This window comes from Musa acuminata, chromosome BXJ3-2 (genome assembly GCF_036884655.1).
Source record: "Musa acuminata AAA Group cultivar baxijiao chromosome BXJ3-2, Cavendish_Baxijiao_AAA, whole genome shotgun sequence".
Lineage (NCBI taxonomy): Eukaryota > Viridiplantae > Streptophyta > Magnoliopsida > Zingiberales > Musaceae > Musa > Musa acuminata.
The window spans coordinates 34,345,008-34,362,862 of NC_088350.1; the positions used below are offsets into that span (position 1 = coordinate 34,345,008).

Below are 17,855 nucleotides of genomic sequence, written 5' to 3' on the forward strand. Positions count from 1 at the left end.
ATGGTGATTATCAAGTTCCGATTGTACCCCCACACCACTTTGCACTCGTACTTCTCCCGAGGGTGAGAGCGTGAGGATCACCCTCCATTGTCCACTCCCATGGCAATTGTCAAGTTTTGATTGTGCCCTCACACCCACTTTGCACTCATCGAGACTTCGCCTGAGGGCGAGTGTGCGGATCACCACCATTGTCCACTCCTCCCATGGCAATGGCAATTGTCAGTATCAGGTTCTAATTAATTGTGCCCCCACATCACTTTGCACTCGTCAGTACTTCTCCTGAGGGCCACCGACAAGGCATCAAACCCTCCGTGTCCAAATCTCCCGTGCAAGTGGGTTAAGACAAAAGGCGATGACCGACCGACCGACCGACGACGGACGAGAACGATGAAAGAAAAAGAAAAGAAGACGATAATTGAAAAAGAAATGAAAATAAGGATCTCTCTAGAAAATAAATGAAAAAGAAAACAATAATTGAGAAAACACAAAAATGAGATATTTATCCCCCCAAAAACAAAAAAGCAGTTTCTTTAAGTTCTCCTGAATCGTAAACAAGAAAGCACACTATGTGCACGACCCAATAATAATAATAATAAAAAGACAAAAATAAAAAGGTAAAAACGACTACAACCTTGGAAAGTTCCTGAATCATTCAAAAGCAACCACACGGCTTCAGAGAACAGCGAAGGAGTTCTTAGTGACGACATGATAACACAACTATAACATCTTCTAACTAAAAAACACACATGGCACATGATATAAGACCCGTATCAAACCACAAAGTCAACTAAGTATCAAACCAAACAGCTATTCTGAGATCTAGGTTTAAAAAGATTTCCCTCATAAAAACTTGAGTCTGATTTCACTGAACTCTTCTCATCATTAAAATCAGTGCCGCCAAGATAGATGACGAGAGGACAAGCAGCAATGAGTCACAAGTTAGTTCCTAGTAGCAAAACATGGAGACAACATCGAACAAAAAACAACCTCGATTTACTTGTTTCTGAAAACAAAATACATATTACTGCAACGCAAGATGCAGATTCCTCTGCTACATGCAAGTTCATCCAAATGCTTTCTTTTTTCCCTTTTTTTTTTTCAGAAAAGGATCTCGTCATCAGTTGCTGGGGTTCAGGTACGTTGCTGAATCAAATTTGGTACAAAACGAGTTTTCTTACCGGACAAATAGATCATTTGCACTCAACGAAAATGATGCTGGAGGTTGCCTACTTTGCTGCAGCTCAAAATAAAAGGGGGCAGTACCAAAGTGTTAATCATGTATCCTGTTGTCGGTTGTGTTCTCCCCAACCACTACTGCTTCTGATGTACTTATCCACAATACCAAATTGCCTATTTTGTTCAAGCCGCCTTGCGTAGTTCTCAGTAGAAATAGGACCCTTTTTCGACTGCCGATAATAGATCATTTCCCATGGCCACATTCGAGCAGCACCAAAGTATTCCTCCACAGTTATGCTACTGTGGCTCTCTTCTGGAGCTTCCAATCCATAGTGTTTCAGAGCTAAGAACATCTCCTCTGTTGTTAATCTAGTGGAACTGCTTGCCTCTTGTTGGGTGGATGTCCATCTCTTCAGCTTAAGAGGGAGATCTTCATGTTGGTCGCTCTCATATTTAGAATGATCTGAGCATATATTTTTCTCATTATAATCAGTCCTGATTGTGGGATCCTCCACGACATCTACATTATACCCAAAATGTTCACCACTAATTTCGTTATCCACCTTGAAAGAAGTGCTTGGGTTTCCATCTTCCAACATTGTACATGCATCGTCAGCTTTGTTACATTCCAATTGCTCAGATGTGGGGCTTGTCACATTCTCATCTGAGGAGGTTTTGGTGGAGTGCCCTATTTGCTTGTTATTCGATGGTGTTACCTTCGGCTCCAGTGAGACAGATAAGGACAGTGATCTTGATCTTGACCTCGACCTTGACTTCGACTGAGACCTTGACTTTGACTTTGACCTTGACCTTAACCTTGACTTAGATATAGAGCTCACAGATTTCGAGTAGGAAGAGGAACTTGAATCAGAAACTGAGCGAGACCGAGAAGATGCAGATCTCAAGTGTGAAGGAGAACTAGAACCAGTAACAGATCTGGACGACCTAGAATGCAACTGTGAGCTGCTTCTATCAGATGCAGAAGAAGAAGATGGTGTACTAGATTTCCTATGCCGTCCTTTTTTCAGTGCCTTTTTCGATGCTCCATTTTCCAGCTTGCTTTTTCTTTTAGATGGAAAATCTTTTCTGAGCTTTGGCCTGTGTCTTTTCCTACTTTCTGGAGATCTCTCACATTCCCTGCTCATTCCTCTAGCCTTTACAGAATGATATTCCTTTCTATCCCGTTTGTGACGCCTTGATACCATTGGATCTCTACTGATATCAGGTGATCCCCATGAATTCGATCTAAACCTCTTTATTCGTCTTCCTTTTTCTCTAACATTTACTTCTTCCTTACTGCTGTTAAATTTGCTAAATTTCTCTCTTCGAGCATCTGTTTTAGGGCAGGTACGCATAATGTGACCAACTTGACCACATTTATAACAAGTCTGCTGGGGTTTTAACATATCAATTTTTCTGTCGTTACCATGAATAGAGTTCTCTCTCTGCCTCTTTTCTCGAGAAATACCTCTATCCCTAGAACTAGGGCTATCAATCTGGACGTTTTCATTCTCATCCCTTTTATCATACCCATGGTAAGGTTCATAACGGTCAAACTCATCTCCATTATCAATTCCATTGCTATTCAATGTGTCTATACTAGGCTCACCCCATCGATCATTTTCTACTTGATCAAGAGCCCTCATACCACCTTCATTCGTCATTCCTAGATTTACACCTTTATCCCCTTCAATGTCAGTGATATCGTCAGTGGTACGGCCCCTCTTTTTATCAAGTGCATCATCCAAAGTTTGTCTTTCACGGTTATACATCGAGCTATGGAATGTCCTAGCATAAAAGCCCCTCCTAGCATTAGAACCCCTGATACCAACCTCCTCATTTTCTTCCCTAAAGTTCCTTCGTTTAAGGGGTTCATTAAATCTGGTCGTCCTCGCTAATCGTTGAACAGGTCTGGGCTGTCTGTTTGACCAATTAATAGTTATTTGCTCCCCACATATAGGCTTTCCTCTTAAGGATCTAAGAGCTCTCTCTGCATCTGGAGGAGCTTGATACACAACAAAGCCATAACCATCTTTGAGCTGTACATTGCACCACCCAAACCTTCGGAAAACTCGTTCAAGTTCCTCTTGTCGAATATGGGAAGAAAGATGACCCACGTACAAAGACATCTGATTGGAAATTAGAGTTAGTTAGACTTTAGTGCATCTGAATAAACAAAAATCTATGAAGCATACACTATTAAGCAAAAAACAGGACCATATAAGAACTTGTAGTAACAAAGCACAAGTTGCAATGATGATATTGTCAAAGAAAAATGCAGTTGCCATGTGACTTTATTTGGATATACAAATATTCAGATTGAAGGCACTTGATTTGAGAGGTTAGTGTGGTAATCATTACTAGACCAATATATCAGACAAAATTTTCAGCTTCATCTTTCATGAAAAATAAACCACGGATTATAAGCTCTTGTATGCAATTGTGGAAGCTACAGAGTGTTCATGCAAATAATGCAAAAGGTCCACATGGTAAATTATCAGCACTCTAATAGAACACAGGAACTTCATATGTTTAAGTTGCTATATTCCATGGCATGATGGCTATTTTCTTCAACTAAAGCTTAGGTAAGCATGTGTAGAAGATCTCAGTGTATGTCATATATTTCCTTTCAAAATTTTGCATCAGTCTAATTGTTCTCTGTTTCTCCTTATAAAGTTAAATCTAAAGTTGGATCTTCCTCCATTATCCCTGCAGAATCATGCTTAGCACTATGCATGTTTTGACAAATTTATAACTTCATTGAATCATATCTGGACTCTCACATCAAGTAGATTCATAGACCACAAAATATCTGTATTTCATACTAATTTTATAAAAAATGTTAATACTTTGCCTTCACTTACTTTCTTTTGTTGATCAACACCCAAACTAGCTAAAAAGTTCATGCGGCTTCAACACATGAAACACTTCATTTTGCCTCATATGAAACAATGAATAAGCTAATAGAACATGAACATTTCTTATCAGGCACTAGCATAGGTGTCACTTCTAGCATATCTCAACTAAATAATCTTGAGAACATTAAACTGCCATGAACAACCTACATCAGAATTCGAAACCAAAGATGCACAAGCTAAGAACTAACTTGGCTGTTGTTTCTAACCTACAATGCAGTAATTGAACCAAGAAATGTGAAAGAAACAGTTACATGCTGTATCTTGAAAATGGAATTTAAAGATGTATGCACGACACAAGTTTCTGCGAGGGGTTTCAGGTCAAGTTTTGGGTGATAATGATCACAATCTACTTAGTTTTAAAATTTGCCGAGAGCACAGCTCAGAAACTCCACAGTACCATTCCATACCTTAGCAGCATGAGTTCTATCATTACCTACTAACCCAACACCAAAACAAAGAGCCAGTCAACATTGGTCACAATCCCTTGTCTGTGCTTATCCAGACTTATTTGAACTGCTTACTAGCCGTTCAAAAGCCCTTAGAAATAAATGGCGAAATCACCAACAATGATCACATGTCATAGACAAAAGTTTGCTTTATCATCCCATTCGCCTAGATTTTTCCAAGCAATAACCATGAAAAGGCAATCCAAAGCAAGAATCAAGCAAAAAAGCACACTCAAACCGCAGCAGAACTACCCCGACGCAGATCCATAACCCTAATCCACTAAGACCCCACTTGGTTGGATTCGATCAAACAACTTCAGCGCGCCTTGGCATAAACCATCACAATCCACCGTAAAGCACGAAACCCTAATCTAACAAAAAGAAAAAAGGACGGCGAACGTCGGAGAAAGAATCGAACGAAAAGGGGACGAGCGGCGATACCTGAGAGGAAGAAGAAGAATCGGGAAGAAACCTCTTGCAAGAACCCTGAACTCCACCTAATCAGATGGGCGACGCCATCGATAGAGGCGATCGGTTTGCCTTTGCCGCAATCGCCTTCGCACCCAAGTCTACTTGTTTCCGGACCGGTGTGGCGTTACTACACCTGGGACACTTGTATGCGCGACGTCATTGATTGATGGCTCGTTATGACCGTCGGATGCGAAACCTACGTGCCTTTATTGCGGTAGTTTATCCGAAAGCTTGCATATGCTTCAGTCCGACGCGGGTGTATTGGACTCACACTGTATCATCTTGTTTGTTTGGCATATGGTTTGATTACAATAATTTGAAATCAAATTTTATCTTCACCGATCGTCCAAAAGAACATATAAATTTTAATAACTTAAAAATATAACATCGAATGATTCGTTAATGAGTTGGAAGATTGAGTCACCACCACGAAGGCCAATTGCCATCTCAGACTAGAAGGTAGGCAACCCAAGCCATCAACTTGGAGACGGCTGATCGGAGCAACAATTTAGAGAGACGAACAGATTGAACCGACTTAGATCTGCCGAGATAAACGTCACCTTACTTAAATAACAAGATTTTAATGATATATAGCCACAATTCACTGAGCGGCCGAGTACAAGATTGCTGGGAGAAGAGAGAGGAAGGGCTCAAAAAACTATGGATTATGTACCTGGTTGCTTGCCTACATTAGGGATTGAGACATCCGATGAGCCAACAGTTTGGGAACTCTCTAGTAGCAGCCTCTTCTCCTTGTGTCATGTATGTTCCACAATGCTTTCCAGATACACAGTTTACCATTAAGATTTAAGATGAGGTGAACGATGAGCCTGAGTGCCCCCACAACAAAAGGCAATCTTCAGTACTTCGAACAAAATAAGCACTCCTCGGCTTCTGGGTTTTAGTCCATCCATCCTGCATTCATCTTCGAGAGGAAGTTGCATCAGAGGGGACCTCAACAACACCAGAGGGAGGAGTCTGTGGCCGAGGTGTGGTAGCGCCATCCGTGATGAAGTCATCTGTAGACTCTGTGCCAAACCTACCCATGGCATCCCATTCTATCTCTGCTGTGGTTTGAGTTAAGGTTGTAAAAGATCATCGAAGAGATTACACGGAGAATATCAAATGAAAGCATCATCTTGGGGAGGATACGTGCTGTCTTCCACATTTCTGTAATGCTAACACCAGCATCTGATAGAAGCCAATAATCAGCTTCAGTCTGCATGAAAAAATAAATCAATTTTAGTTAGCAAATATTCTTATAATCCATTCACATATTCTTCAAACAGAATGTGCAATGATTAACCTCTTTTTTGCCTTGTACTGCTACAAATGATAGATCATCAATGATTATACATAAAAGCAATGAACCTATGGAATGAGATTTTTTTTCTCTAGAGAAGAATGCAGCAAACTAGTTCTCGTAGAAAGTGAGAGGTTCATAATCATGCAAACCCTATGCAAATAAGGTACGTTCTTGTTCTTTCATGCAAACATAATATCTGATCATTACAGATAAAACAAAACCTAAGCTTAATGCCTAGAATAGTAATTATAGCAGCTCTGCTGAAAATTAGAAAAAAGAAAAACAATGAAAAGGATTGTCAAGCTTGGCCATTATCACAATAATATTACATTTATGATGGAGTTGATCATAATGTTCATTTGTCATGGATTGGATTATAATTGGAAGCATGTAAGAAGTCTTGGGGCTATACATTAATCAAACCCTATAGTGATGAACTTCTAGCTAAGAGGGTTTGTGCAAACAATGAAGTCCACCAAAGCCATCATATGGCAGGCAATTACATAGTTATGTAGTTTAAATATGCATGTTCAGAATAAAGTTAATTCAGTTTAAATATGCATGCTCCAAAACTACTTACATCAATGTCTGAAGGAACAATCTTCATCATACCACCACCAAAATCATGCGAAGAATTTACATCAGACCAGATCCTCTCACTTTGTTGAATATCAAGTTCCATTTCATTCCCTCTGCTCTCTTCTGTGACAATCGGCACCATGGAGTACTCAACAGAATCTGAATTTGACGTGGGAAGGAGCTTTGGAGGAATCTCAACACCACTCATCTCCTCAAACTTCTCCTCAAATTGACTACAGAAGAAAAAAACGAAGCATTAAGGACTGGTAATGAATTGTGGATAACAGCGATGACTCAAGTGATGAATGCAAAGCTAGAAATTCCAAATGGAAACCGCGGGAATAATATCACCTAACAAGGTATACATCTATAGGACCCATAGTGCTTCTTAGGACAATTCTGTATCTCCTCTGGAGATATTCCCCAGCCTGCACCAAACATAATTACATGTTTTTATAAATACCAAGCATTGAACTTCAAATAACTTTTCGTTCTCCTACTTGCCTCATCAGGATCTGGAACTTCCAAGGTAGTTCCATGAGGTGCTTTAATTGCTATTAAGGTCTCATTCTGCATATAACAGATGATAAGAAAATATTGGAAGCCATTACCAGTTATGATCTAGAGCAGGTAATATCTATTTTCAGTGCCCAGATTGCATGTAAGGTGAACTTGGGCTAATTAGAACATCTAAGCAAACAACGAAAACCTGAAAGCATGGAAGGCCTTTGATATCATCTTCAGTAATGAAAAGCCACCTACAAGCACACAAAGTTGTAGCCAGTGATTATACGAGCAAAGGCTAATTAACATCAATAGCATGTATATGCATAAATGAGAACACTTACTTTTGATTGCTTTCATCTTCGGTAAGCTCCCTCAAATTTTCTCGCATTTGGCTGGAAGAAACTTATAGGTTTCATCAAATTGGTAAGACAATCTCTTTAATATATTCCAGCTCTAAATAAAACACTCACCTGATAAGCTCATCTAATCTGCGCTCTTTCGTTGTCAGGCTTTCCGTTTCTGCCTGAATTAACAGAAAGATGTTTCACATAAATTTTTTTTCACATTTTACAAAGCTATATAACAGAGCATTGTAAGCACACTGCTCAAGTACTTAAAAGTTACTAAGCGCAATGAACATCAATGCTGCCATGTACACCTGCAATTTTGAAGCATCACCATCAACCTCAACTGAACCCAAGTCATCTATTCCCCTGTCATGCGATGTAAAACTTATTTAACATGTCCCAAAATTATTCAAAGATTAAAGAGCCTGTAGAACTACACAGAAGCAAGCAAAGATCTGAGAGAGGAAAAACAAAAAAGAGGAATTACTTCCAACGAATTCTGTTTTTAAGTTTCTTCTCTATGAGTCCAATGCCTTCAAGAACATTAGTGATGTCATATATCCGCCTCTTTTGCACCTGTACATCAGAGATCTTCATTAAGCCTGGAAAACAGCAGAAGTACTTAAATCAGCAGTCATCTGTAATTTTGTATTACCTTCAATATTTCTGCAGCTTTATTCAGGTCAAGGATGCCATCCTGTGTGTGTTTAAGCAAGTTGATGAATTTTTTAGTCAAAAGCCCTTGGAAAGGTCAAAGAACTCAGTGTCAATACACATGAAAACAAAATCCACAATAATTATAAGAATCATATGGCTCTTTATCAATTTTACAGCAACTGAGTCGGAATCACCTAGGGAGCTATCATAGCGACAAGAACCAACTGGAGTAAGATTATCTCCTGTAGGTGAGCCTGCAATGACTCAAAAATTAATACTGGTTATATTCATAGATCTAACTTTTGAAAAAAAAAAATAGATCTACTTTTTTGAGAATTGCAAAGTTTGATCATTTGATGAAGAGAATTTTAACAGTTACCACAGTGATTCACAATATACACATATAAAAGTAACAAGCAATTTTTTTCCAAATGCTAGATGTGATTACGTTGAGTTGAAGTAATTAGATAAAAAATCTGCTCACCAGCATTGGAGACAGGGGTTTGACCCCCAGACTTATTGTGCTTTGCAACCTTTGACTTACTGTATGTCTTTCTTCCTTTCTCTGATACCGGTGTGAGTAGTGGACTAGTAAATCCTACAGCACACCCAGGGCTGGTTGTCCATTCGCTAATCTCTACCACCTCATTATCTTCTTGTACAGACTTTTGCTTCAACTGAACATTAAATTAATTTTATTGAATTATGGTCAGTATTTCAGAAAAAAAGATTAAAAAATATATATCTAAGATAAAGAAGCCGATCTATATCTCTACAAATTTTATGACACAAAATGTATGTATATAAATGACATGCCAAGGATCGACGACTGCTCAGAACTTAACGTGCATTTAAAAATCAAATGTAAGCCCAGTACATTCACAGAAGCAACAAAACAAACACATTGACTAATAAAGGTTGTATTTCCCCCAGCAAGTTAATGCCCACTGGCTAAGCAGAATAGCAAGATGTGTAATAAGTACATGTAAGCATTTTAACTTGAGAACTTAGGTCCAAAGATGAAGGGTTTCAGCATTCTATTTCTCAGACTAACATAACCAGTTACCAGAGTTGGCATCATGGTTCAACATATGTAAATTACATTTCAAAATTGCAAAGGATTGCAATCTCATTCTTTCTCGGCTGAAGACACTAACATTGATAGAGATTAAACCAGAATTAGAGACATATAACTAAGAATGGTTTAAAAATTTGTTAAAAATAAATATAACACAAACATTCCACAGTTAATCCAGTAGCATTCAGCAAACTTTGATTAAATGACCCGTGATATTTAGTGCCAGAGAAACTATGGAACCTATATTGAGGAAATCATCAGGCAAAATTAATGAATAGGTAAAAAATGATCCTAATTCCAATAAAAAGCATAACAACAATAAGAAATAAATCATTGTTCCCAACTAGTCAAGGTCAACTACAAATCCTCTCCAGCCAAAGAGTTCTACTGAGGGCAACTAGATAGTCCAAGTCCCATCATATCTACAACCCCAATTATTCGAATGTGGGATATTGATTAAGTGAATGATATAGAACTTACAGCCCCCAAATAGTACCTTGAACTTTTTGGGGACAAGGACTACAGACAACATAAGGACATGTTGCAAGATGGGAGAAGGGTATGAAGATACCTTCAATTTGTCCCATATGGGAAGTGGACCATTATGTGGATAGTATTCAAGTCCTTACCCACCCAAAAAGAGTAAATTATAAGTACTCTTCTTTTGGAGCTCAGCCCACCTGGTCGCATGCTTGAGTTGTGACACTTTGCTTGGTCTAGGTGAGATCCTTGGTCGGACTGATAAGTACCCAGTTGGTAAGTAAACCTGTATCTGATGCTGCTTATATCTACTTATTTTTATGTATCTTTCCTTTAATCTAAGGGGAAACCTACAGTAACAAAAAAAAAATCAAAAGCTCTCTATTTTAACCATTGCATCTTTATTATAATAGTTAATTTTACAATCCATTTTCCTGTTGAATAATAGGTCCCTCTCAACAATCACATGGCACTTTAGTGATTGAACTCTCTCGGCAAGCCATTCAACTATAAATTACATTTACTAATTTTAAGTAGGGATAGTGCCTTGCAACTAGGCTACAAGGCTTACCGATGGTCATCCAAAGCCACAAGTTGGGTATAGAACTCAATAATAGCTAGTTAAGCAAGCCCAAAGGTAGTGAAGGGAAACCATTCGCCACATAGATGAGAACATGTGCAGCATGTTAGATCTGATAGATTTTAGAAATTATAAGAATATGAGATAATTAATTATACAAAATCCATATTGTCCTTCAAGAACCACAATTTAAACATCTTTTTTCAAATAACTAGTTGGCAACTTACCTTACGTTCTGCAAACATTGGATATAAAACATATAATATGAATATCTCATAAAACAGACAATACAAGAAGCTAAAAAGGAGACAATTCTACTAAAGAATAATAGAAAATCTTGTAAAGGTTCAGAAAAGAGATAGAGGAATGAAAGCTGTGATTTCTAGCTCACATTCTTCAGCATATGAAGTTTAATCATCTATACTAAGCAGTGACTAAAATGATTTGTGCAACTAAAATTTTAAGCAGTATTAGCCTTTAGAAATAAAGTCTGTAAAGATCCTATTCATGACTTCCTCCTTAAGCTCAATCTCTCCAAAGATGCAACATTGACATGTTTTTGAACTAAGGGTGCTTTTCATCAAGTAATATCCCACTAAATAATGAACCAAGTTAGCCACTAAATATAATATAACTACAATTTCAGTTTTTTTTTCATTTGAAAGATTATAAAGTGTCAGTATCTAGTTCTTCAGTTATTTAGGATGGAATGGCTCCCTATCAAGCTTGCTATTTCTACCATTTCTATAGAATGGTTGACCTAAAACTACAACCATATAGATCTTTTTCAGAACCAAAATTTTGGATCAGGGAATTAATCAAAGACGCAAGCAATTAAATAATTTCACAACCTTGTGGTATTCTATCATATATCTAACAAGATATCCTCGTATAACAACAATATAGATCTATTGATAGGCTTTGATCAGTAGCTAAACACTCTTGCAACTTCTATTGATAAATACAATAATAGCAACTTATACAGATGGACTGGTTCCAGTAGTATCCTTTCAGGAAAACCATGACCTGAGATTTTACTACTGAAATTTCAAAATTTTATAATGATTTAGTCTAGAATCCATACAGATGCATGGATGTCATGAAGGTGTCAGATAGAAGTCTCCTAACTCCCAGACATTCATCATCCAAAATGAAGCAATAGAAGGGTGAGACAAAGTTTAAAATACATGTCCATTGAAGCTATTGGACAGGTGCTTACCAAGGTACCAAGAAATATAATTTGAATCAAACAATAAGAATGAGTGACACATTGAGCAACATCGAGGTGTTTGGTTCAATATCAATGCTTGGTCAGACCAGTTAATACTAATCAATATGTACCAATCCGACCAAGTAGTTTAGACCATAGAGTGAGGAGAATTTTACTTCATTGCAAACTCAATTGCTATAGTCCATTTTACTTGTGAATTTAGCATAGGATCAATATGATGCAATTTTCAAAAAAGCCCAAGTGGTCTTTGAATTTCATGTTTCATGCTGATAATACCCACAATTAAAAAAGTCCACCATTCCCATAAATGATACTCTCTTTGGCCCTAATTTGAGTAGACCATTAGCCCTAAAAACTAAATTCAGGTGAGGACAAAGACAAAACAAGATCGTCATTAAACCTATATGTTAGATATTAACATAGTACCAGTCTTGAGTGTCTCTGCATTATATTCCTAAATATCGCAACTCTCAAGTGAAACAACAAACTCATGAAAGTTGATGTTCCAAATATAACTCAATGTGAAGAACAAAAAGAAAGGAAACTCATAAACAAGCGATGACATGAAACTCCTAAATTGGAATTTGGCAATTCCAAATTCCTAGAATCTAAATTCTTCACAACAGGAACATCCAATTCATCCCAATATAAAATCCTACGCTTACAAGCTCACCAAATAAACAAAAAAAAAATAGCACATGAGAAGAATACGAGCAGGAAAATCATCCAGTTCATCAAAAGGATAAAAAATAGTCCGACAAACCTCCACCAGAAACTCACTGGTGTCTTAATAACGAGGGCGTCGGCCATCTCATCTCTGCCGCCCCGACGCCCGTCGAACCTGTGGTACTCATCCGGAGAGACGAACGGCGGCCTCGACGAGGGGAACTGCAAGTACTGCTTCGGCGGCTGGAAGATCTGTCCCAGCTGCTGCGCCGATCGGTTCCCAGCAGCCTGGCCGCCGGACATCAACTCGGACCAGATCAAACCAACGGGAATCTAGCAAGAAAGCACCGGTCCGGGAGCAAGGCGAGGAGATCGGCTCGGGGGGCGAAACCCGCCCTCAAAACCCTAGTTCTGGGTGCGATTCGACGGCGGAAACGGCAGGGAGGATGCGATCGGGGGAGAGGTTGGAGGATTGAGGGAGATCGGACTAGGGTTTCGAATCGGAGATCCGAGGGGCGAGAGAACGCGGAGGGAAGAGACTGCAGAGGGTGGAGAAAACGGAGAGCGGAATAAAAAGGGAGGAAAAAAACAAGAAGGGGAGGCGAGGGAGGGAAATTATAGTGTTCGGGCTTCGGATAAACATGTGGAGGGAAGGCGTGTGCCAAATAACACTACTAACACTCCAAAATGGCTCCCCTGAAGCGCCACCACTCAGCCAATCTTTGTGAAGGCGACAGGCTGTCGTAGTCCATATGAAATGGAGTGGAACAAACTCCTCATCGAATTTTGGTGTATAAGAGACTCACAGGGAAATGGGTTTTCCTTTTTCCCTACTTTTGGTTCCTGCGGGAACTTTGTCAAAAAAACAGTTTTCCTCGCTTGCAAACCTACCTGTCTTTCTATTGGCGTAAGACATGTTTCACATCCTGGGTCCCGGTGGGCCCCGCGAAGTCGCTAAAGGTGAAGCCGGGTGGACGGTCGGGTGAGGACGAGTGTTGTTATTCTTCGTGGAGTGGTCTTAGTTCGAACCAGCGATTCGCGCGCTTTCGGGAACGAGTCCTTGCGATCCAATCCGTGGGGAAGGGAGCCACTGCGATCGCAGGGGATCAGAGTGGATCATTCGGTTTGCCTGCGACCGGACTCAATGTCTGCTTTCTTGGACCAGACGATGTCCTGTTTCCAAGAGCAAAAGATGAAGATAAAGGAAACGATGATAAAAGCTTGTTTATGCGAAAGCATATATTTATAATCTACCTTTTAATTAAATTCAGAAATTGGACTCGATTTTAAGGTATATTTAATTAATAATAAGGAGATATAATATTTTCTAATTATGTGAAAATATTTATGTGTGGGTATATATATATATATATATATATATATATATATATATATATATATATAATATTTGTCAGGCAAAATCCGCAAGTATAAATAGGCCGCGGATTTGGTTCGATTCCGGATCAAATTAATCTGACGGATTCGGGTTTAGATTTGAATCATCCAAACATACCCGTATCCGCCTTCCGTTCGTTCGGCCTATAAACTGAAACCCATTCCTGCTCTTCATCTCAAACCAGAGCGAAGCGGACGCGACAGGCGAGAGAGAAGGAGACGGAGAGAGCTCCATCTCGCCATGGCTCCTTGCTCCCTTTCTTCCTATTCTTATAGAAGGATTTAACTCCAATGGGTTCTTCTTCGCGTTACCTTGTTGGCTTCTGATCAGAGATCATCATCGAGGATTTCCACCGTCGATAGATGCATGCGAGATCGCATAGCATTGTTTAGGTAATAGCAGACCTAAAAGCTTTGAGATCATCGATTTTTCCCTTCATCATTTAGTGTGCTTGTTGTTTTGAGCATTTCTTTGGGATTCTGTGATTGACAATCTCTATTGTTATACGTATTTAGTTGGTTACAACATGTAAAATCGAATGACTGATGAAATTGAATATCCAATTTTATTGTTTTGGATCATGTACAACAGCCACTGGGGCATGAAATCATCATGAATCGAGACCGGGAAACAGTATCAAAGTTGAAGGGGATAGAGGAAACTAGGTCGTTGTGTTTGAACCATTGATCTGTTGCCTCTCGTTGGATATTAATGCTTCTGACTCAGATCACAGATTGCATTAATCGCAACCTGTACGTCATGTCGATTTTTTTTTTGCTGCTATACACTTGATAGCATAGAGACCATCATCTGCACTTTTTGGTTATAAGAACAAATCGAGGGTAATAAGAACAAATAAGAAGACCAGTTAAACAAACATTGTGCACTTTTGGTAGCAATACCTGTAGATTAAAGAAGTCTTCCTTCAGGCTATGAATCTTTTGTTGTGTGGACCATAATTTAGGTATTCTTCTTGCAGTGTATGGAACATAGAACCTTTCCTCAATATTGTAAATATCCCATCTGGAGTTCTCCCATCACGCATGACAACGACAGGTCAGGGGGATTGGAGATTTGGAATTAGTAAATTAATTTCAGAATCTTATGCTGCATATCAGGTAAGAACGGTCGATTGCAGAACACTCAAGAAAGAATTATGGACAGTGTTGGTCGATGAAGTTCAGTTATTGCATGACAATTAAGAAGTGGGTGGCCAATCGAGGCCTCACATGAGCGCAATCAGCAAGGAGTATGTGGCACCATCTAGGCATGACCAATTAATGATGCAATGATGTAGTGCTTTTTAAGCATGCCCAATCGGCATTACATCTAAAAGGGAATATTCCCCATTAATGTCTCAAATGTCACAACTATACCTACAAAAGGAGGCCTCTTGAGGTATATCGACACTTTGAACTCTCCAAACTGGACTTAGTTTCTTGATCTTATTACCGACTTAAGCATTAGAAAGACCTTGATGAGTATGCTCCCAACGTAGTTTTGTAGAATCATGTGGTTTGGGAGGATGCTACTCTCTAGAGAGCAAGATACAAAGAGACATACAGCTCAGACATTCTCAAGGGGCATTAGGTTTTCAATTATGACACATTTGGAAAGAAGATTATCTGGCCTTCTGTCACGAACGGTCGTCATACACCCGCAACAACTTCGTTCAACGAACTGTTCGTCACTTTTGCATGCTTGTACCGAGTCATGGCAACATGTTTTGCCTTAGTTTTGTGTGTTTTTGCTTATAAAAATACATGTTCGAATAGGTTGCAGCGCTGCAGTGCGATCGCTCGCCGCGTCGAGCCGAACTGCCCAAAACAGCTTCGTTTTCACATGCCACAGCTTATTTTCGGCAAGCCGCAGCTGCACGCGAAACGTCAACCATCTCAGCACCCTGGAACCTCCCGGATGGCACAGGGCTGGATGGGGCTTCAGTATATTGTCGGGCGTTGAAAAATCTTCACAAGTTCGCACGTTAACTTAATGGGAACTTGCCTTCACGCTCGGCACTCGGTGAGCAGTTGTTTGTGGACTTGTAACTGTTCATTCTACCCTCTAAAGTCTTTTTTCTCCTTCCTCTTTTTTCTCTCTTGTACTCAATGTGCTTGCTGAATTGCTTGTAAAGCTTCCCTCTCCGGGAGACGTCGAGACTTGTCCGTCGCTCATTTTCAATCTATTCAATTTTTTGTTTTACAGGTCTTTCAGGACCTGTACGAGGTTGCAACTAGGTTGAACCTTTGCGGATGCATATGCCGCAAGGGCGCCTCATGACTTAGGCAATCCCAGCTAAGTCCAAGGAGTTGGCGCAAGGGTGCTTCACGACTTAGGCAACTTCAGCTAAGTTCGTGACTTTGCCGCAATGGTGCCTCACGACTTAGCAATTCTAGCTAAGTCCGTGACACTTCGGTGGTAACATATTCAAAAAGAAAGTCGGGTCAAGTCAAATTCACCACGTCAGATTGATGACCAAAAATGACACTGATACAAGATAACTTTGTCATGTATGATATTAAATGTATTGCTTTGGAGGGACTATTGATCATTGACAAGAAAGGAGTGATTTCACATTCAAACATTACTAGACCTTGTCATTGGCCAAAGTGTTGATGAAACCATGAGGACCCTTCAGGTAACAAAAGACGAAATACTTACGCAATTATCACTCATGTAGTTATGCTATGATTCACTAGATGATTTTCTACTCGTGTTTTGCTCTATCATAGCTGGACATCTGTCTGAGAAGATCATAAAGTATACCCAACCAGAGGATTTCTAGCTTGCACCATGTGCTTCAGCTAGCAATATTGTTGCAGATCTTTAAATCTAGCTTTTATGGTTCTTCAGCATTCTATACATAATATATAACATATTTTAGGTGGATTGAATCACAGTTGATGATTCCATAAATTAATTGGCCCAACCATACCTTCCAGTTTTATACATACACCTCATATTGCAGGCGTTGCAGCACATCCAGGAGAACACAGATGAGGTTGGCCCTGCAGGATGGAGGCCTCGAGAGAAGTCCATGAAGCCAGACCCTCGACAAGGAGTGCCTTGCAGGGGAACAGTATAATTGCAACTACAGCAAAAGGCATTCCATTGTCTGAAATAGTTAGGAGTTTTGTCACTCTTAGTGCATTTACCCAACATTCTCTTATTGTAATATAATGTTTTGCCATTATTGAGCTTCAGACATCTAGTACTTGACCCAATGCTTAAACTGTATGCAATGAAGCAGAAGCACTCTGGACTCATAAACCACATGTTGTCAGATTTTGGGCATGAGTTCATTATGAGATAAAGCAGATCTCCACTTTGCAGCTTTTGTCCAAGCAAGGTATCTTGGCTGCTTGTTATTAAGCTAGTTGATGTTCAACATGTAGTACTTGACCCTATACTAAAAGCTCTATGCAATGAAGCAGAAGCACTCTGGACTCAGAAGCCACATGTCAGATTTTCAGCATGAGTACATTGTGAGACAAAGCAGATCTCCACTTTGCAGCTTTCGTGCAAGCAAGGTATCTTGGCTGCTTGTTATTAAGCTTGTTGATGTGCCATATTATTATACCTACATGTATCATGACTTGTGCATCATACTAGCTGAATTTTTCATTGTTACCAGGCAGGGCAGCTTAGTAACATTTATAAGTTACCATTTTGAAATTATGATACCAGGATATTTTAACTTGTATTATTTGTCATGTTCACTGCACAGGTTTTCTTATGTGAACAGGGGACTGATTGGGCAGCACACCACGGGTTCAATCAAAGCTTTGCAGTTTTGCAAACAATGCTTCGGGTTTGTTAAATTCATGTGTGAAGTTTTCCAAAACTTACATTCATTGATGCAGACTGTCACATTCATGAACGTAGAAGTTTCAAGCTTTAAAAGAGTTTTCACGTTTTCTTTCTCTGTTCAACCTAGTGATGGACCACCTTTTCCCAATTCCGAGGGCTTATTTAGGCTTCTAATAGCAGTCACGATGTTGGAGTTATACTCAACAG

The 17,855-nt window shown here is 39.4% G+C and overlaps 2 protein-coding genes across 2 annotated transcripts; both read right to left on the reverse strand.

Annotated features, from left to right (window-relative positions):
* Window positions 1-973: 973 nt before the first annotated feature.
* Window positions 974-5,121, reverse strand: LOC103976529 (uncharacterized). Its single transcript, XM_009391767.3, has 2 exons — window positions 4,982-5,121; window positions 974-3,305 (listed from the first exon to the last, which is right to left on the reverse strand). The coding sequence occupies exon 2, from the start codon at window positions 3,303-3,305 to the stop codon at window positions 1,275-1,277; it is 2,031 nt and encodes a 676-aa protein (XP_009390042.2). The 5' UTR covers window positions 4,982-5,121; the 3' UTR covers window positions 974-1,274.
* Window positions 5,122-5,553: 432 nt separating this feature from the next.
* Window positions 5,554-13,063, reverse strand: LOC103976530 (transcription factor E2FB). Its single transcript, XM_009391768.3, has 14 exons — window positions 12,557-13,063; window positions 8,892-9,084; window positions 8,602-8,661; window positions 8,406-8,491; window positions 8,238-8,326; window positions 8,062-8,116; window positions 7,874-7,926; window positions 7,745-7,795; window positions 7,606-7,654; window positions 7,401-7,466; window positions 7,248-7,324; window positions 6,898-7,129; window positions 6,164-6,230; window positions 5,554-6,078 (listed from the first exon to the last, which is right to left on the reverse strand). Exons 1-14 carry the CDS (start codon window positions 12,743-12,745, stop codon window positions 5,933-5,935), a joined length of 1,413 nt encoding a protein of 470 aa, XP_009390043.2. The 5' UTR covers window positions 12,746-13,063; the 3' UTR covers window positions 5,554-5,932.
* Window positions 13,064-17,855: the final 4,792 nt, after the last annotated feature.